At 48.9% G+C, this 20,655-nt stretch overlaps 1 protein-coding gene across 9 annotated transcripts in view; it reads left to right on the top strand.

Annotated features, from left to right (window-relative positions):
* Nucleotides 1-20,655, top strand: part of KCNAB2 (potassium voltage-gated channel subfamily A regulatory beta subunit 2) — a 120,910-nt gene that overhangs the window by 69,078 nt on the left and 31,177 nt on the right. For 7 of the 9 annotated variants that reach the window (XM_081871195.1, XM_081871193.1, XM_081871194.1 and 4 more), the window contains one exon: nt 19,324-19,367. In XM_081871195.1, the coding sequence (XP_081727321.1) occupies nt 19,324-19,367 (44 nt within the window). Of the gene's footprint in view, nt 1-11,232; nt 11,942-19,323; nt 19,368-20,655 lie in introns of those variants that run through there. The other 2 variants (XM_081871188.1, XM_081871189.1) reach the window with 2 other exon arrangements.

Raw genomic sequence — 20,655 nt, 5'->3', positions numbered from 1 at the left:
CCCATAGGACGCACCTAGATTTTGGGGGGGGGGGGATAAAGGGGAAAAAAATTATTTCCCCCCCAGGCGCCCGAGCTTCCCCCGACCCCAGCCCCCAGAACAGGCTACTGCCTGCAAGCCTTGCGAGCCCGACGGGACCTCCCGCTGGGCGTGCGAGGCTTGCGGACATCTGCCCGAAGCACGGGGCGTGCTCTGCAGCACGCCCCATGCTCCGCGCTACAGGCTGCCACCCGCAAGCCTTGCGCACCCGGGGGGAGTTCCCCCGGGCGCACGAGGCTTGCGGACACCTGCACGAAGCACGGGACGTCCTCCAGAGGGCGCCCCGTGCTCCACACTGAAGGCTGAAGGGTCCCGCCGGGTGCGCAAGGCTTGCGGATAGCTTCCTGAAGCCTGGAGAGCGAGAGGGGTCGGTGCGCACTGACGCCTCTCACTCTCCAGGCTTCAGCGAAAGCCTGCATTCGCCCCATAGGACGCACACACATTTTCCCTTCATTTTTGGAGGGGAAAAAGTGCATCCTATGGGGCGAAAAATACGGTACTTAATTCGTTCCGGAGCTCCTTTCTTAACCTGAAACTGTTCTTAACCTGAAGCACTACTTTAGCTAATGGGGCCTCCCGCTGCCAGAGCACGAATTCTGTTCTCATCCTGAAGCAAAGTTCTTAACCCGAGGTACAATTTCTGGGTTAGTGGAGTCTGTAACCTGAAGCATAAGTAACCCGAGGTACCATGGTATATATACATGTATACACACACACACATGCTTAAGAACATGGGAAGATCTCTGCAGCTTGATCAGAGTAAAGGCTCATTTCCTCCAGTACCCTGTTCCCATAGTGGTGAAATAGATGCCCCAGGTTGCATTCATATTGTAAATTTCCACATTGCATTTAATCTGTCAAACAACATAAAAGCCGTTTCTGAAAATGGAATATAGTGCATAATCAACACTCATTTCAGGGAGTCCAGAAAAAAACTAACCCATTTTTCTTAACCCAGAAAATCATGGCAATAAAGTGATGAAATTCGGGTTTCTATGCTGGCATACAGTTCTTTCCTGCTGTTTCCGTGGGGGAATCATGGAGGGAACACAGAGGGATGCATGTAAGGAAAGGGGAGCAAATAGCAACATTGTCCTAAGATGTTTGTTGTCATACCACAGACACTGGTGTGAATGAAATTTAGCAAGACTTCTCGGTATATTGATCAGAAAGCCACAATTCCATAGCAGGTGAAAGGAATGTTAGAAAATGAGACGGAAGTGCTATCATTATAATGAGGAAGGCTAATGCAATAATCCCCACATCTTAAAGCACCCCCAAAGGAAAACAAGCAAGCAGGAATGCAACAGTCCCCACTTGTGTTTACCAGGAACTAGTAATGCAGAGGCATCCTTCCTCTGATCCTCCAGGCAATGCGCATCCATAGTGCCAAGTAGCCACTGATAGCCTTGTCCTCCAGAAGTCTGCAAACAGAAGTGGCAAACATTGCCACTACCACACCTTATGGTAAGGTAAAGGTAAAGGGACCCCTGACCATTAGGTCCAGTCGTGACCGACTCTGGGGTTGCGGCACTCATCTCGCTTTATTGGCTGAGGGATCCAGCGTACAGCTTCCGGGTCATGTGGCCAGCATGACTAAGCTGCTTCTGGCACACGGAAACGCCGTTTACCTTCCCGCCGGAGCGGTACCTATTTATCTACTTGCACTTTGACGTGCTTTTGAACTGCTAGGTTGGCAGGAGCTGGGACTGAGCAATGGGAGCTCACCCTGTCGCGGGGATTTGAACCGCCGACCTTTTGATCGGCAAGTCCTAGGCTCTGTGGTTTAACCCACAGCGCCACCCGTGTCCCTACTTCTCCCTTAAGAGAGCTCAATTTGGAGCATCACAGAGACAGGAAAAGACATCACACCCACTGTGGAAGCCTTTTAGGAAACCAAAGTGTCCATAAACATCAAGAGATTTGGTGAAAATAGTTTGCTGGGTCTCTTCTCCTGAACAGAAACAGAGACACTCCTCCTTGTGGCTTAGTGATTGGGGCAGGAAGGCTAGAAAAGCAAATCCCCGCTCTGAGGCTGCCAACCTGTGTGCGCTGACCCACTGCAGCTTACATGTGGATTGGGTTGCACTGTGCATGGAGTGTTTTCACAGCTTTTGATCAGTGATGATTTGCACCTGGCAAAGCTGAATCTGAATCTCTTTACACCTGCAGCTTCTGTTTCCTAGCTGCAGCGCAGTCTTCCAAATTCCTTCCTTCACAGAGCGTTGTCTTTATTTTCCGCTGTCGCTACAAAACGTCACACAAAAATGCAACTTCATGTAGAGGCTTCGGAGCAGTTTGCCTGATCTCAGCAAACTCTGTATTATCCTGCATCGGTGCAGTACTGTTGCACAGATGCAAGTAAATCTGAAAGTGTGCCCTATTTCACAATTGCCTTGTGCACCCACACTGGCACTTTCAGAAAGTTACGGAATACTTAATGATAATAAAGTTAATTCTAGTCTGGCTTTTCCTTGAGCTAGGAGCTGAGTCTCAAGAGCAGGTACTGCAGTTACCTCCAAAGTCTTGTGCCTTGGCCAAATGTCTCCCATTAAGCTTATTGTAGGCATTACAATACCATCCTTAAATAGAAGGGTCCACATGCCTGCCGGCTTGGTTATTAAAGATCCAAGATAAAGGAGGGCTGTTTCTTGGTAACAAAGCTTTCCCCTTTTGCTCATCTAGATTAGAGATCTTGTTAAGCAAGGCCCTTTGTTACTGTATTACTGGCATGGCAGGTAAAAGGAATCAGCCAGGACCTGAGTAGAGTCAGAATTTTTGGTTCTCCCTCTCCAAAGGCTCACCTGCCCTGGTTGAACACTGCGACAATAGGATGCCAGACTAGATGGGTCTTTGGCCTGATCCAGCAAGCTCTTCTGATTTTTTTTAGGTAATACTTATGAATACCAGTTGCTGGAAGCCACAGGAAAGCAGAATGCTTGTGGACTTCCCCATTGGGGCATCTGGTTGGCCACTGTGACAACAGGATGCTGGACTAGATGTATCCTTGGCCTGATCCAGCCTCTTCTGTCCTGTCATTTTCATTCTTCCTTGGTGGACAGTGCAATAATAATTCATGAAGATTTGCAAGTGCACTGTTGAACTCTGGCTCCTGTGGCTCATCCTGGTTCTGATCCCACCTCCGAAATGGCAGTCCTTGTTTTTGAAAGGGCATTGCTTTCCTCCTCTGCCCACCCCTCCAGCCACACACTTCCTGAGAGCAGGATCTTTAACGAAGGCAGGGGCCCCAAATGCCAAGCGCTTGCTGTGATGCTAAGTTATTCAAAGCCCTGCTGCCTTTTCCACCCTTGGGTGCCTGCGTCCGGGAAGGATTGTTCAGCAAGCCGCCATCCTGCAGGCAAGGGCTGGCAATTTCCCTCCGCCCCAGGCCTTGTATGAGAGAAACCTGAGAGCCAAGATGCCCCGTCGAGTTGGCAGATCGACTTGGAGGGCGGGAGCAGCTGGCATCCCATGAATATTACATGCCCTTCCCTGCCCTGGCGCAGAGGGACCATGAATATTTCAAGTGCCTCTGTTTATTAGTTTTGACGGATCGAAGGATGTTTGGGAGAGTGTCTGGTTACGCTCGCCTAATAAGGGTTGATATATTATTAATCTCTCCTGGGGCCTGCAAAGTCAGGCGGGGAGCTGGAAGTTCGTCAGGACCACCGAAACCTATATCAACAGCCTACTTGTCTGGGGAGATGCTGAATTGTACAGGCAACGCTATGCAATTGTAGGCTCCTAGGTAAAAGGTAAAGGGACCCCTGACCATTAGGTCCAGTTGTGGCCGACTCTGGGGTTGCGGCGCTCATCTCGCTTTACTGGCAGAGGGAGCCGGCGTACAGCTTCCGGGTCATGTGGCCAGCATGACTAAGCCGCTTCTGGTGAACCAGAGCAGCGCACGGAAACACTGTTTACCTTCCCGCCGGAGTGGTACCTATTTATCTACTTGCACTTTGATGTGCTTTCGAACTGCTAGGTTGGCAGGAGCAGGGACCAAGCAAAGGGAGCTCACCCCGTCGCGGGGATTCGAACCACCAACCTTCTGATCGGCAAGCCTTAGGCTCTGTGGTTAGGCTCCTAGGAGATGCTCCCAAAGACATCGAGCTATCTTCCACTGTGTCTGGCCACTGGTCCATCTAGCCCAGTGTTGTCAACATTGACTGGCAGTGGCTTTCCTGGGTTCCAGGCAGGGAATGTTCCCACTGAGTCATGGCACTTCCTGGAGCAAGGGCACACCTCAACCCCCAAAGAAAGCGGGACTTAATTTGTGCAGAGCCTTCGAAGTGCATGCTGGGTTTTGGAAAACGGTAAAGCAAGAGATGCAATTCTGATCAAAGATTAGAAATCCTTGCCGGAGAGCTTAATTTAAACCCCACAAATGAAAACAAAATCCAAATGAGGGAAATGGATGGGGTTAAGGGAAGCAATTTCCCACTGATGAATTTCAATGGCTGAATCAGCCGCCGTCAACCCTGGGTGTGTTACAGGCATGGTGTCGGATGAGCTCAAATGCTTGCGTTTCTGCTCCCACGGAAAAGAACTAGTTGCATAAAAGAGTTATGTTTCTTCCTGAGACTATAGAAAGGAATGAGTTACCATATTTTCTGTGCATAAGACGTCCCCTATTTTTTTAACCCAAAATTAAGAAATTAAGTTATTTAGCTTTGGGGGGGTGGGAGAGGTCACTTCCACCAATCGCTTACCCGCCACTGCGCATTGCTTGTCACAGCCACTGCTGATCACACACCTCACCACAGCCACCAATTGTCTGCCCGCTCATCGCCATCCACCAGCCCACCCACCCATTTGCCGCAGCTACCAATCACCTGCCTGCCTCCCCACAGCCACCAATTGCCTGCCCAATTGCCACAGCCACAACCAATCGCCAGCAGGCCTTGCCGCAGCCGCCAATCACCTGCCCAATTGCTGCTGCCAGTCTTATGTTTGCTGCTGCCATTAATCGCACGTCCCTCCTCTGCATTCACTATCCGTGTATAAGAAGACACCCAATTTTTCCCTAATTTTTCAAGCAAAAAGCATAGTCTTATACATGGAAAAATACAGTAATCTGTGAGGAAGAGGGGTGGGCATTGGTGTTTTAACTTGATTTGTAGTAAAAGGTAAAGGACCCCTAGACAGTTAAGACAGTCAAAGATGACTATGGGGTGCTGCACTCATCTCGCTTCCGGCCGAGGGAGCCAGCGTTTGTCTGCAGACAGCTTTCCGGGTCATGTGGCCCACATGAATAACCGCTTCTGGCACAGTGGGACACCGTGACGAGTGCCAGAGCACACAGAAACGCAGTTTACCCTCCTGCCACAGCAGTACCTATTTATCTACTTGCACTGGTATGCTTTCAAACTGCTAGGTTGTCAGAAGCTGGGACAGAACAGTGGGAGCTCTCCCCGTTGCACAGGTTCGAACCACCATCCTTCCGATCAGCAAGCCCTCAGGAGGCTAGTTTAACATGGAGAAAGTCTGAATCCAGCAAATCACTCTTGGGAGAGGAATCAGATAAGAGCTCCCTTTTCTCCTGTCTTCCTATTCCCCCAATCTGCAACACCTCACCTGCCATCCAGGAAAATTATGCTGCGTCTGATTTTAAAGGTCCACAGATAGCTCACCTTATTTCACTGCCTTGGATTGAGTAATACGTTAACCACAAAGCTTCCAGCTACATGAATTAACTGCCTGTTGTACTCTTACTGGCTATCTAAAGGAAGACAAATGGGGTTCCGGAAGTTGTGCAGGATCGGTCCTTGAAGGTTCTCCAAGGGAAAGAAATTCCAAAGTTGAGAGGCAGCCACTCAGAACACCTCTTTGCTGTCCTACCTCAGCCCTTAGATGGGAAGAGGCCTGTTCTAGTCCATATAGTGATTGCAACCAGATGGGGAATTCAGCACCACAAACAGCTCCACATGGCACTACAGCTAGAGAGACCTTTGAATGTTGATACACCACCAGACAAACTTTTTGTTTAGGAGATTTTAACAGGGCCACAGCTTACTCTGGTTGGCCAGCTTCATCTCTGCTGCAAGAAACCCAGTTGTTAAAAGTTTTGCCAACCATTGGCTCCCAACAGAATCGGGGAGACCATGGCTCTGTTGTGATGTCCAGGCTAGAGCCTTAAAACTCTTAAGGATGGCAACACAATTCCCCCAGGGTGGAAAGGTGGTGACAAGGTGAGCTCCCTGTGCACTGCACATTCTGGGGAAATGAGGTCATTGAGGCTTGGAAATGGCTCCGTCATCTCAGTGTCAGAGGCAGGAGGGTGTGGTTGGCAGAGAGTGGACTGAAGTTAGTGGGGCAGTGCTCAGTTCATCCTAATGGTGCCAGTCTCTACTGTGCTCAAGTATGACCTTGTCTAGACCAGCGTCTTACAATGTTGGGGCCCCTCGGCCACCTTAGCCAATGGTCAGGAATGAGGCACACTGTAGAGGGAGCTAGATTGATCACCTCTGCTCTAGATGCTACATTTGCCTGGGGGATCCCCATGGCAAATATTACACAGAAACACACTCATTGGTTGGACTACTTGAAGTAAGGTGCTGGGCAAATCCTGCCTTCTTGCTTCTCTCTGTATCTACATATAATCAAAAGCTAAAGGTTTTGCTTTTTTGTTTTCTTCTTCCTCGACTTTTGATCAACCTAGGGCCTTCCAGAGATTGCTGAACTACAGCGTCCATTGGTCACCAGCCAGGGCTCCTCCCTCCTCCTTTTGAGCAACCCCCACTTCCACGCAAACCACCAGTTTGAAGCCACCACCCACTCCTCTTATTCACACCCTTTCATGCCCCTGCCTTCATCTTCAACTCTTTGCTGATGTCATGCAAATCCAGGATTATTAATGAAGCACTACAGTTCCTCCAATGGGGGTTGTATGATGGTACACATCATATGGGGAATGCACACATATGGGGAGATAGATAGATAAATATATCTGGTTCCTGTCTTTCCTTTGCTCCAGACCAGCTAGTCTTTGAATCCATGGGATATTTTCCCCTGCCACTGTTTGCCCCAGAGATCCAAAGAGCAGCTTTTCCTTTTCACAACTGCCTCACCTATGAGCCTGCAGGATCACCATCCCTTCTTCTTTCAGGAGCATGGAGGTCTTTGTGGATTGGGTTTTTTTGTGTGTGTTTTTAAGAGTTTCCCCAAATTGAATTGAGTGCTGCAATCAGGAGCTGAAGTAAATCTGGATTACGTTGGCTGTATGGATTAAGGAGCTTGCAAGCAGAAGGGAGGAAACGCCAGGCGTTTGGTGATCACTGAATCTTATAAAAAATGGTTAATGAATCTGTGCTGGAAGAAGGTGGTGTGGGCTTAGGAGAGATCAGAGATGCTGAGATGGCCTCTCTGACCCTAGAATCACCTGGCTAGTTTGGCATGCCAGACTAGGACTTGGGAGACCAGGGTTCAAATCCCCACTCAGCCATGGATGTCTCACCAGATGACTTTGGGCCAATCACAGCCTCTCAACTTAACCTACCTCACAGGGTCATTGTGACGATTAAATGGCAATGGGGAGAACCACATACCGTATTTTTTGCTCCATAAGACACACTTTTTTCTTCCTAAAAAGTAAGGGGAAATGTCTGTGCATCTTATGAAGTGAATGCTGCACGGAGGAGGGATGTGTCCTGTCCGCTTTGCTGCTTTAAAGCAAGCCACGGGGGGGGGGGGGGGATGGATGGGAACCATGGCTCCCCTTCCTTCCCTCCTCCGTGGCTCACTTTAAAGCAGCAAAGTGGACAGGAACCGCCCGCTTTGCTGCTTTAAATAGTTTAGTACAACATTTGATTCAGAATATTTTTTTGTGTGTTTTCCTCCTCTAAAAACTAGGTGCATCTTATGGAGCGAAAAATACGGTATATGCCACCTTGAGCTCCTTCGAGGGAAAGGTGGGGTGTGAATGCAATGAATGAAATGAAAAACATGCAGCATTGACTAACTTTTTCAGGACCGAAAAGCCTGGGTGAAACCTTGGGGGTGTTGGTGTTGGGGAGAATTCCATAAAGACAGGGAGGAAAACAGAAGGGGCAGGTTCTTCAAATGCCTCCTTCCCTCGCCCCCTCTCCTGCCCTGTTATTCCTTCTCAGAGAAGAGCCAAGGCACCAGAATAAACTCTCTGTGTCAGCTCATGCCCCGGAGGCAGAACGGGGCAGGAGCAACTTGCCGTGTGCTAATTCATCCTTGTGTGGGCATTGCGCATGGCAGGCTCAGAGCGCTGCTTAACAGCGCAGAGAAATGTCCCTCTGCAGCAGAGATCCCAATGCACAGAGGCTCGTTTTGCTAAGTAAGGCGATCTTTCCCCCTTGCTTCTCCCTTGATGCCTTTGCCTTCGACAATGCCCCCCCCCCCACCGCGGCTCTTTGCCTTCTCCGGAATGCTAGATGGGTTCCTCCTGCTGTGCCCAGCAGCGGCAAAGCACGTCCATGTTCGGGCATCCCACAATAATAACGGGCTCCCTCTCAAAGAGGAGCCAAAGGCCAGGGGTCAGCAAACTTTTTCAGCAGGGGGCCAGTCCACTGTCCCTCAGACCTTGTGGGGGGCCGGACTATATATTTTTTGGGGGGGGGGGATGAACGAATTCCTATGCCCCACAAATAACCCAGAGATGCATTTTAAATAAAAGCACACATTCTACTCATGTAAAAACACCAGGCAGGCCCCACACATAAACCAGAGATGCATTTAAAATAAAAGGACACATTATACTCATGTAAAAACACGCTGATTCCCAGACTGCCCGCGGGCCGGATTGAGACGGCCTTAGTTTGCCTACCTATGGTATAGACCTTTCTGTGAAAAAAAGAGGGGGGAGGCAGTGCCTTGTTTTTTGGGGGGTGCCATTATGGCAGAGGCATAGTTTCAGCACCATGTTGGCAACCCCCTGGTCCAGCCCAAGCCTTGCATGGGAGAGGTACCAGGATTTGTCTCTTGCGAGTCAGGCTGGTGGCTCACTGGAGACTAAGGAAGGCTGTTTCCAGAGTTGACAGTCCTTTGTAGGTGGAACATTCCTCTTGAGTTGACACCAAACAGATTTCATTCATTGATGCCATGGGACTCCAGGTTATGCCAGAGGCATAAGAACATTGGAAGGATCAGGCCTATGGCGCATCTAGTCTAGCATCCTGCTTTCACAGTGACCAACCAGATGCCCCAATGGGAAACCTGCAAGCAGGACCCAAGCACAAAAGCACTCTCTCCTCTCATGGCTTCCAGCAACTGGCATTCAGAAACATTACTGCCTCCAGCCAGTAGTAGCCATTGATATCATTATCCTCCTCTATAAATTTGTCCAATCCCCTTTAAAGGCATCTAAGTCGGTAGCCGCATTGCCTCCTGCAGGAGCCAGTTCCATAGTTGATAACTATGAAACGTATTGTGTCCAGTGTTGCTCCTACGCAGAGTAGAACCGTTGAGATTAACGGTTGTGATCCACTTTGGCCCATTAATTTCATTGGGTCTACTCTGAGTAACGCTTCTTTGAGTACAAATCCATGAGCTGTATTCAACTAACCTTTGCTCAGAGTAGACCCATTGAAATGAATGGACCCAAGCTAATCATACCCATTAATTTTAATGTGTCTAAACTGAGTAAAAGTTAGTGGACTTTGACCCAACATCACCGTTTTGGATATTTCTTGTAAGAGATTTCCCTGCGTGCAGAATGCCCCAGATCCTACTCCCGGGATCTTCAGGTAGGGCCGGGGAAAATGGGTTTGAAAACCTGGAGAAGGTTTGTCAGTGCAGACCAGGGACAAGAAACATGCGGCCTTCCAGGTGTTGCTGGACCACAGCCCATCACCACCCCTTGCCATTGGCTGGGGCTGATGGGAAATGGAGTCCCAGCTGCACCTGAAGGTCTGCAGGTTCCCGTGACCTGGTAAAGACCATCCTCTGCTAGGTGGGTCAATGGAACCTTTCCCACTCACAAGTGATCTCCAGCTTTTAGATTAGTTGTGCCTGAGTTTTGTGTCCTTTTCCTCCCTCCGAATCCTTTTTTCTTTTTGTGCTGAATCTTTTAAATTATAAGCCTTAGGGCACAGGCTGTCTTCCTCTTCAGAGCCATTTGAGTGCCTTTTTCTTACTGAACCATGGGATTAAAAAAAATGTGCTTTAAATAAATGTGTAGCAGCCAGCAGACTGCTGCTGAGCAGGGCAGAGTCAGCAAATAAAAGCCCCCCACCCCACCGTCCTTCACCAAATCCAAAAGGAGTGTGCCTAAGAGGCAACCAGATCATCCTGCCCTGTTGTAGCTGGGGGAGTGGGGGGGGCAGGGCAAGCAGGCCATTTTTCATGAAACAAACACTTTAAGGTGTGGGCAGAAAGCAGCCTGTGATAGGGGAAGGGATGCAGCTCCTGAAAGCATCTGCTCTGCATGCAGAAGATTCAGTCCCTGCCGTCTCCAACCCAAGCTGGGTCTGTCCTTTGTTTGGAACCCTGGAGAGCTGCTGCCAGCCCGTGCAGACACAGCTGAGCTGGGTGCACCAGTTGGTTTGACTCAGAACAAGGCAGCTCCCGGCGTTCCTCTGTCCTGCTTCGAAGCCCTAACAGATGGTTTGCACTGGATTCTCCCCTGGGGCTGGTGAAATATTCGAACTCTCTTCCTTTCCCCTTTCTTGGGATCCTGCAGGAAGGAGACTGCTTGGGAAAGGATGGGATCTCCCTTGGCTTTGTGGCTAAATTTAGTTTCCCGTCATCATCCCTCTGCAAGCCTCGGGGGGGGGGGAGAGCGGGGGGGAGGCAAGGGAGCAGATGGGAGGGTTGGCTGCGGGTCTGGGGTGTCTGGGGGGGTGGGGGAGGCTTTCACCATCAGACGGCAGCAGCCGGAGCTGTGAGGAAGCCGTAGCAGCAGCAGCAGCAGCAGCCACCATGCCTGGCCAAGACACTGGAACACTGACTCCAGATTAAAAGTCTTCTTTGTCCCTTTGTTGTCCACCAATTGCCAAGCTCGGCTCTCTTGATGCGCTTCACCGGCTGCTCAGCAGACTCCAGAGTCTCAGCCGGAGCGGAGGAACCACAGCAGGCTTTTGGGGCTCCCAAAATCCAGCACCGCACCTGGTGAGTGAATGAACTGGCTCAGGGATCTGAGCGAAGGCAGGCAAGACTCCTCCCTATCATCATCCTCACCATCAGTGTCCTTCCCCCTGCTACCTCCCTCCGTTCTGAATCAGGATGATTCTCATGAGAGATTTGCTCCTCCTGGATTCATCTGAGTCTCAGTGACGCAGCTCCTTAGTCCCCCCTGAGAGTCACCGAGGGGGAATCACCCTCCAAGGAGATGACGGCTGCGGCTCCCAAATTAAACTGAAATCCAGCGCCGGGGATCCCTCGCCCACGGAAGCACCCTAGGGAGATGTCCAAAGTCGCCACACTGCCAGACTGAGGAACTGGGTCAGAAGGAGAAGGGGGATGGCTGCTATTTGGAAGGGCGGTCAGCCTGGACCCCTTGTTTTTTGCCACTCCTGGATGGGGTAACGGGCCCGTTGGGGTTATTTTTCTGGGTTTTTTTTGTTCTGGGAGAGCATCCTTGCAGCTGCGTCAGGAGAATCCAGGTCTTGGGGAGAAGGTTTCTTTGGGAGACTTTCCTCCTCCTTTGACATATCCCGGAGAACAGGTGACACAGCGTCAGAGGAGACCAGGGCAACCTCTAGGTCGGGGCGGCGACACCAGAAGCAGGCAGGATGCAAGTGTCCTTTGTCTGCTCGGACCACAACATCAAGAACCGGAGTGCGGAGGACCGGCTCAACCGGCAGAATGCCAACAGCCCCAGCACGCGGGGTCGGTTCCGGGCAGTGGCGATGGTGGCCCGGAGCTTGGGGCACCTCTCCGCGCAGAACGCCCCGTCCTCCAGCGACTGCAGTGTGAAGCAGACTGGCATGAAATACAGGTATGGGGAGGGTGGGAGAAGCGCCATACGTCCGGGAAGAGTTTGGGGACCGGTTGCTGTGCAGGGAGCAGAACCCAAATTCTGAAGTCTCCCAGAGCCAAACTCTTGGGTCATTGCTCTATCGAACTCTGAATTGCTTGTACTGACCAAAAATGCTCTCCAAGGGTTTTTCCAGCAAGGAATCTTTCCCAGCTTTACCTGGGGAGGCCATTGGGGATTGAAGCTGGGACCTTGTGCCTGCACAGCAAATGCTCTACCTCTGAGCTGCAGCCACTTCCCTACAAATAGTAGGGTCCAATCCTCATGGTTCTGAATGAGGTGCTGAATTAAATATCCAGCACAATATTGCCTGCACTGACTCGCAGCAGCTCTCCGGGGTTTCAAGCAGGGAGTCTCTCCCAGCCTTACCTGGGTATGCCACTGGGGATTGAACCTGAGACCTTCGGTCTGCAAGACAGATGCTCTACCACTCAGCTACAATAGCAGTTCCCCAAAGCGCACACTTTGAAAAGCAGGCTTACAACTGGCCAGCCATTGTCTGGATATGACAAAAGAAGCAGGTTGGATCCTTTCTTCCCTATACATGTGCTGGTTTCCCCCTGAAAATTGCATATATTTTTTCAGGTGCCGGCTTCAGAGGCAAAGAGCAGCTTTTAGTGGGGATGTTCTGGGGGGAAAGGGTTAAAACAAAGCCTATTAGCCATTGGAACATTGGAAGCTGCCTTCTGCCGAGTGAGACCATGGGTCCATCTAGTTCAGTGCTGTCTGCACGGGCTGGCAGCACCTCCCCAGGGTTTCAGGATCTCAGCCCTAACTGGAGATGCCAGGGATTGAATCTGCATGCAAACCGGGTGCTCTGCCACTGAGCTTACCCGCCTTCTGCAAATCTACTGAGGCCAGTGCTGTCCACACTGACTAGCAGGGTTTCAGAGAAGTGTCTTTCCCAGCCCTGCTTGGAGATGCCATTGGGGATTTAACCTGGGGCCTTCTGCATGCAGAGCAGGTGCTCTGCTACTAAGATACAGCTCAGTATGTTGGTAATGACTGGTGAAAACACAAGCCTGAGCAGGGTCCAGCTCTTATGAGTTTCCAGCGGTGGGGGTTGTAGGAGAGCCCTACAAATCTCTTTGTCCCACCTCAAGAAAGGAGAAGCTGGGGAGAAGCACAAAGCAGGATGGATGGATGGATAAATGGATAGGATAGATCCATTCTGCAGAATTTAACTTTGGTTGCAGAATTTAATTTTGGTTGCAGAATTTAACTTTAATTTATTTGTGGGCTCCTTCCCCACCCATCCCTTTCCTTGCCTTCTGTTGCCTCTGGATAGGCAGTGAACTGGACAGAAGTATAGTTGAAGCAGCCTGGAACTGCATTTGGGTTTTTGTTTGTTTGTTTTTGCTGCTGCTGAATCACATTTAATGAGTAGAGAGCAGATGATAGGCTGCCCACTCTGCTCCTTACCTAATCTGCTCCAATCAGCTGAGAGTGGAAACGTTCTTGCATCTTTCTCTTTGAGTTCATGCAGAAGTCAGGGAGAGAGTGTGAGGCGGGCAAGGATTTCTACAACAGCAAAAGAGAACGTTGAAGAAATACTATGGGTACAAAAAAAAATCGCAGGTGAAAACTTCACTTGAAAGGGAAATATTTAAACTGCTGAACCTCGGCCAATTCCCATCTCCTCATTTTGAAATTTGGCCTCCTTATAATGCTTGTCTGCCATTACAGCTCATGTGCAAAGTGACATAATATGGTGACAAACCTACATCCTATTGTGATGGACTGGTTCAGGCTTTGGAATGGGAGGGATCCTAAGGGTCATCTAGCCCCACCCCCTGCAACGCAGGAATCGCAACGTAATAATCCCCGACAGATGGCCACCCAACCTCTGCTCAAAAACCCCCATTAAAAAGATTCCATCACCTTCCAAGGGAGTCTGTTCCACTGTCAAACGGCTCCTACGGTCAGAAGGTTCTTCCTAACATTTACCCAGACTTCCTATTCAACCTTGCTTTCCAGGGTTTAAAGCTCCGTATCCAAGCGTTGTGTTTCTCTTGTTCTGGGTGTTTTCCCCAGGAAAACCCGTGTTTTGCAGCGGAGTCAGAGCAAAGAGCAGTCCCTGGAAAACCCAGTTGCTGTTTGCTCTGATTCAGCTGTAAAATGCAGTTTTCCCAGGTAAAGCACTGGTTCAAACAAACAGACGCTGCTCAGACATGGAGCTTTAAAGTGCCTATAAATGCAGCTCAGAAGGAAGTGCGGATGAGCCCAGAATCTCCTTCTTTTTTATTTGAATCCATTTGTTCGGGTCCTCCCCTCTGCAGCAGCAGAAAACATGCTTGCGATTGTGTTAGGACCAAACCAGTTCTGGGCATTAAACACACATTTGCTGATTTAGCTGTAAAGATCGTTTGGGTAATGGGTGTGTGTGTGTTCATTTGTGTGTCCCTAAACACAGGATGGGACGCAGGTGGCGCTGTGGGTTAAACCACAGAGCCTAGGGCTTGCCGATCAGAAGGTCAGTGGTTCGAATCCCCGCGACGGGGTGAGCTCCTGTTGCTCGGTCCCTGCTCCTGCCAACCTAGCAGTTCGAAAGCACGTCAAAGTGCAAGTAGATAAATAGGTACCGCTCCAGCGGGAAGGTAAATGGTGTTTCCATGTGTTGCTCTAGTTCGCCAGAGGCGGCTTAGTCATGCTGGCCACATGACTGTACGCCGGCTCCCTCGGCCAATAAAGCGAGATGAGCGCTGCAACCCCAGAGTCGGTCACAACTGGACCTAATGGTCAGGGGTCCCTTTACCTTTACCTTTAAACACAGGACATGTGCATGAAATCTGCTGCCCTCCTTTGTTTAACCTCTGTTGCTTTAATTTTCACCACCTTCACTACCCTGGCTCTGATACCCAAACTAAGCAGGTTTGGAGGGGGCAGGGGAAATTTCACGCAGTTGGGGAGGTAAGGTTTTGCTCCAGCTACCCCCTGCCCCCCACCCCAGCAACATGCGCCATTAGGAATTTGTGTAAAAACCCACAAACCCACTGGCTCTTTGCAAGCAAACCAGCAAGTTTGTGTTTAATGTTTGGTCCTTTGCACACGCAGAATTCCGTAGCAGCAGCAGCAGCCGGAATGGTTTTTACATAGTTCTGTAAGAAAAGGGATCCTCCTTTGTGAATGGGGGTAGCCAGTGCAACGTCAGGAAACAGTTTTTGCATTAGCCTTATAAGGGCAGGTCCACACCATGCATTTCAAACACATTCAATGCACATTGAAAGCACATAACTTCCCCCAAGCAATTCTGGGACATATAGTTTATTAAGGGTGCTGGGAACTGTAGCTCTGGGAGGGGGCGACTACAGTCCCCAGGATTACTTGGGGGAAGCTATGCATTTTAAATGTGCATTGGATGTCCTCTAAATGTATGCTGCAGAGCTGTCCTTACAAGCCAGAAATCCTTCTCTCTGTAAGTTTCAGCTGCTCAGCCTGTCTGATGACAGTAAAAGAGGCTCCCTTGCACTATTTGCCATTGTTTTAGATGTGCCGCAGCCTTGACCAAAGAGTCTTTTTCATAGCCAAAGACCCTGACATTCCCTCTTACGGACTTTCCATTCCCAGCATGTTTTCCCATGCCAATATTAACTGCCATCACACTATGGGTGGCTAATATTTCTCGGTGATTAGACCCTGGGCATGGCACTCTCGAAATCAGTACCTGTGAGGGTGGGGTGCATGATTGCTTTGGAATGCTTTTTGGTGCTTTAAATGGTTTTGGATGCTCTAAATGGCTTTAGAATATTTTAGGTGGTTTTTAAATGTTTTCAATGCAGCACACGTCTGTTTTAAATTGCATCGTTCCAACGCCGGCCGCGTTAATAAAATAAAATGGCCTTTGTAAGGAGATAGTTCTGTGGTCCATTTAGCAACGTTGCTGTGGGCTTCAAGGCGCTCTGTCTCCTTGAATCACCCGTTTCCTTGAGCGGTTCACTGGCTGTTGTTAATCCGCCTGTTAATTGATAGATATCTTTTGAAGGGGTGGGAGCTCTGGAAGGGAGGGCCGTAGCTCAGTGCTAGAGAGCCTGCCTTGCATGGAGAAGGTCTCAGGTTCAATCCCCATTATCTCCAAGTTGGGCTGGGAGAGTATCCCTGTCTGAGCCCCTGGAGAGCCACTGCCAGCCAGTGTAAACAATATGCTGAGTTAGATTGACCAAGGCTCTGACTCAGTATATAAGGCAACTTACTAGGTTCCTAAAGGCAGGCAGGAAGGAAGGAAGGAAGGGTGGAGAGTCTTTGCAGGCCTTCAAGATACAACGTCTTCAGCCGCAAGACCTCCCGCTCAAGCCTTCAGCCACTGATCTCGGGGAACCCTACCTAGATATCATAACCTTCAGGGTGTTTTTTTTTTACCCATGGCCGCCTGCTCCTAGTGACTTGCCCACTGTAATTGACACCACGAGGACTTTCTCACAGGACATATTTGCACCCTGCATTTAAAGCACCATAATAGTACCTTTTTATTTTATTTTTACAAGGCTTATGCACAAAGCTTGATTGCAAAACAACCCCGAAAGCGGCTTTACAAAGAGAACAATGCAATAAAATTATCAGTAGAAACAACTCTTTACAATATTCAAAAAATAAAATCGGCAATATACTAAAATCGGATTGAAACATACATCAAGGTTCCACGGGTTTGTCTAAAGAAAAATGTTGTCTAAAGAAAAATGCTTGTGGGATGTGTCTAAAAGAGTTCAGGGAAGGCACTTTCCTGGTGTCAATAGGCAGGGAGTTCCAAGATATGTGTGCTGCCACAGTAAAAGATTGATTCCTTACAAATGCGGAAAGGATATCAGGTGGTACCTGTGATGTTGCCAACTCTGCATGCATGGGGCAAGGCGATTTCATAGATAAACTTGATGCACTTCAGCCTGTTTCCTTCTTGGAGCATGGATGAGGAACATTAAAAGCCTGTGTGTTTCTTTTTCCCAAGGGGGAGGGAAAGGGGGGTGGGGAACCTTTTTGAGGGGCAGAAGGTCTGCTTGGGGTCGTTGCAGCTTGTTGGGGAGGTAGCTGAGGAATGGGGAATGGGGTGAAGTGTCTGGTGAAGTATCTAGTGGTGGTATTTGGGTGAAGTGTCTGGTGGTGGTATATTGTCATCCTCGCTCGTTTATTTGCAGTCAACTGAACATTTAAACAGTTAATAACAATTTTCTGCCAATAGACGCATAGGCCTCTGAGAACACATTTGTGGAATGGGACTTTTGTTTAAAAAGGTAAAATGACTTAAAAGTTAAATGTAATAAAATAGATGTTCGGTGCCACTGTGGGTGGGAAGACAGGTTGCAAAAACAAATGCAAAATTCAGCTGCGTATGAATCACGGTTTATAAGCGATATATGCTGCATTTTTTAAAAAAAGCACAAATTTTAAAAATCAACAATCAATGATATTTTTAAAAAAATGCAAATGAAAAACACAGTATGAAAATGCGTCATGGTATATGTATACGCTGTGTAAGATGGAGCTTGTTCTTGCTGCTCCAGAGGGCAGGACCCAAAGAATTGGATTCAAATGACAGGAAAGGAGATTGCGACTAAACATTAGGAAGAACTTTCAGGTGGTAAGAAAGGTTTGGCAGTAGAACAGAAGAAGGCAGCAGACTTTCCTTCACTGGAAGTCTCAAACAGAGGCTGGGTGGCCATCTGTCAGGGATTCTTTCACTGTGATTCCTGCATTGCAGGGGGTTAGACTACACTTGGGTGCCCATTCCAACTCTGCAATTCCATTATGCGATTCTATATCAGCCGATATACTACTTAGCATCGTTATTCTGTGTTTTTCAGTTGCGCTAATGTGCGTTTCTACTAATTGTTTCAATCTGTTGATCTGCAAATAAGATGATGATGATGGAGATGAGGTCATAAGGGGGGAACACCCGGTGTGCACAGGGGAAGGGGACTAGAGCTCTGAGCAAAATTTCGAGGGTGTGGGAAATGGCCTGGCCATGTCACCTTACGAATAAGAAATTTCTGAATCATCCAGGAACCAAACTTCCTCTTCCTCGGCCCCCCACACACACCCTGCCCCAGGCTGATGGCTGGCCCTTTCATGTGGAAGGTCAGAAAATGCTGAGAGGCGTTGGAGCCGCCACAAAATATTTAGTCTGCGGCTTGCAAAAAGTGACAGACAGCTCAAAGCAATGCATCACACGCAAACACGCACAGAGTCTCCCCAAGGGCCCGTCCTGGGTGTTCCTCTGCCAATCAAGCTCTGATGGCAGCATTTGAACCTGAGAGAACCCCGTGAAAATCGTTTGTGTAGGATTATTCATATATGTATCCTTTGTAGGATTTATTCCCTAAACGCCAAATATTATGCATATTATCTTGGCAATCTTCACAGCAACCCTGTATGCTATGTTGGAGTTACCATCACCATATTACCTTGCTGGGTGTGTGTGGAATGCACTGAATGTTATTACAGTATTACCCATTACTGCATTTGTATCCCACCATTTTCTCCAAGAAGCTCGAGGTGGCATGTATGGCTCTTCCACTCCTCGTTTAATCCCCATAACAACCCTGTGAGGTAGGACAAGTCCAGGGAGCTTCATGGCCAAGTGTGGATTTGAACCCTGGTCTCCCAGGTCCCAGGTCAACCCTCTAACCCATGGGGAGGTAAACTAAGGCCTGGGGGCCGGATCTGGCCCAATCACCTTCTAAATCCGGCCCACAGACGGTCCGGGAATCAGCATGTTTTTACATGAGTAGAATGTGTCATTTTATTTAAAATGCATCTCTGGGTTATTTGTGGGCAATAGGAATTCATTCATCCCCCCCCCAAAAAAAATATGGTCTGGTACCCCAGAAGGTCTGAGGGACAGTGGACCCACTCCCTGCTGAAAAAGGTTGCTGACCCCTGCTCTAACCACTACACCACACTGGCTTCCCCAGTTGATTCCTCAAGGTGAACGTGATGTGATGTCAGGAGATCTCTGATTCCCCTGGGAAAGAGTCCAGTTTGGCAAACCCTCCTGTTGCCTTTTCTTAATAATTATTTTGCAAACCAAGAACAGACCGGGGAAAATCTAGGCCCAGGACTCCTGATGTCAGTTCTCTAGTTCCACCAGGGATAGGGTCTAACCCAGCTGGAGAAGGAGGTTTCCCTGTGTCTGATTCTGCATGATTATGAAAGTACCAAATGGTATACCCCCCCCCGCCTCCTCCTCTCTCCTTCCCTTCCCTCGTGTATCTTTTGAGGGAAACACAAAATGCTGATCGGAACTGAAACGACATCTGCTCTCTGTAAGCATCGGTGCGAAGATGCCAATGGCCAGCGTCTATTTCCGACATTTCCATCTGCCTATTAAAAGGTGGTGTTGTTGTTTTTTCCAGAAACCTTGGGAAGTCAGGACTCCGAGTTTCCTGCCTCGGGTTAGGTAAGTGGAATTCTTGGGGTTTTCCTTTTAATTCAGCTTGCGGGGGGGGGGGGGAGATTCAGTTTGGTGCATATGCTACAAATGCGCTCTGTGGAAGATGCTGTGCAATGCAGCCGTCCAGAGAGGAATTGATTGGCAGAAGGCATCCACATCTGTTTGCATTGCTTTCCCACTTTCAACAGCCATGGCTTCCCCCACAAGAATCCTAGGAGCTGCAGTTTGCTTGGGGTGCTGAGAGTTGTTTGCAGACCCCTGTCTCCCCCCACCCCTCGGGGCTGAAATATTCTTTCCTGGTGGATTTCATTCCTGGCTTGGGGTGCTGATGGCCTCCACAGCTGTTCTTGCATTGTCTGTTGTGTTAAGCTGGCCCTGCTCCTGGGAAGCAGTAGTTAAGGTTAAGGGCTAAGGCTTGTTCCATCATGACAATTGTTCTGAGCTTCCATTGCTGCAGGAAGTGGAATTAAAACTGTCCCGGAGTTTTAACTCCACGAAGGGTCTACTTGCAACTCCTCCATACCTATTCCCTGTCTTGTGTGCAGCTCAGCAATTCCTTTCCTGTTTCATTCAAGCTCATTCTGCGGTGATCCTCTTGGTATTAAAAATAAACAGGTTGGAAATCAGACCAGCCAATCGAGGCAGCCGGTCAGTCAGTCAGTCAGTCAGTCAGGGAGCACCTAGAAAAGGATGTTGCGATTACTAAGACCCAGCATGGGTTTCTCAAAAATAAGTCTCATTTCTTTTTTTGATGGAGTTACAAGCTTGGTGGATCAGGGGAATGCTATGGACATAGTGTATCTTGGTTTCAGTCAAAACAAAACAAATTCCTTCCAGTAGCACCTTAAAGACCAACTAAGTCAGTTCTTGGTATGAGCTTTCGTGTGCATGCACACTTCTTCAGATACACTGAAACAGAAGTTTCCAGACCCTTCTATATAGTGAGAAGGTGGGGAGGGGTATTACTCAGAAGGGTGGTGGGAATGGGTGATTGGCAGATAGCTGTGATGAGCCTGTTGACGACTCTTAACGACTGCAATAGGTCTTACAGGAAAAAGCAAGGGGTGAAAAGGTGAAAAATGGCTTTGTCATGTATAATGAGATAAGAATCCAAGGTCTTTGTTCAGACCAGGTTTCTCCATGGTTTTGAGTTTGGTGATAAGTTGTAATTCAGCAGCTTCTCTTTCCGGTCTATTTCTGAAATTCCTTTGTAGTAAAACAGCTACTTTGAGATCTTGTATAGAATGTCCTGGGAGATTGAAATGTTCTCCTACTGGTTTCTCTGTCTTGTGAT

Source organism: Podarcis erhardii (genome assembly GCF_964252035.2).
Source record: "Podarcis erhardii genome assembly, chromosome: 7".
Taxonomy (NCBI): Eukaryota; Metazoa; Chordata; class Lepidosauria; order Squamata; family Lacertidae; genus Podarcis; species Podarcis erhardii.
This window is presented reverse-complemented; position numbering and strand designations above follow the sequence as displayed.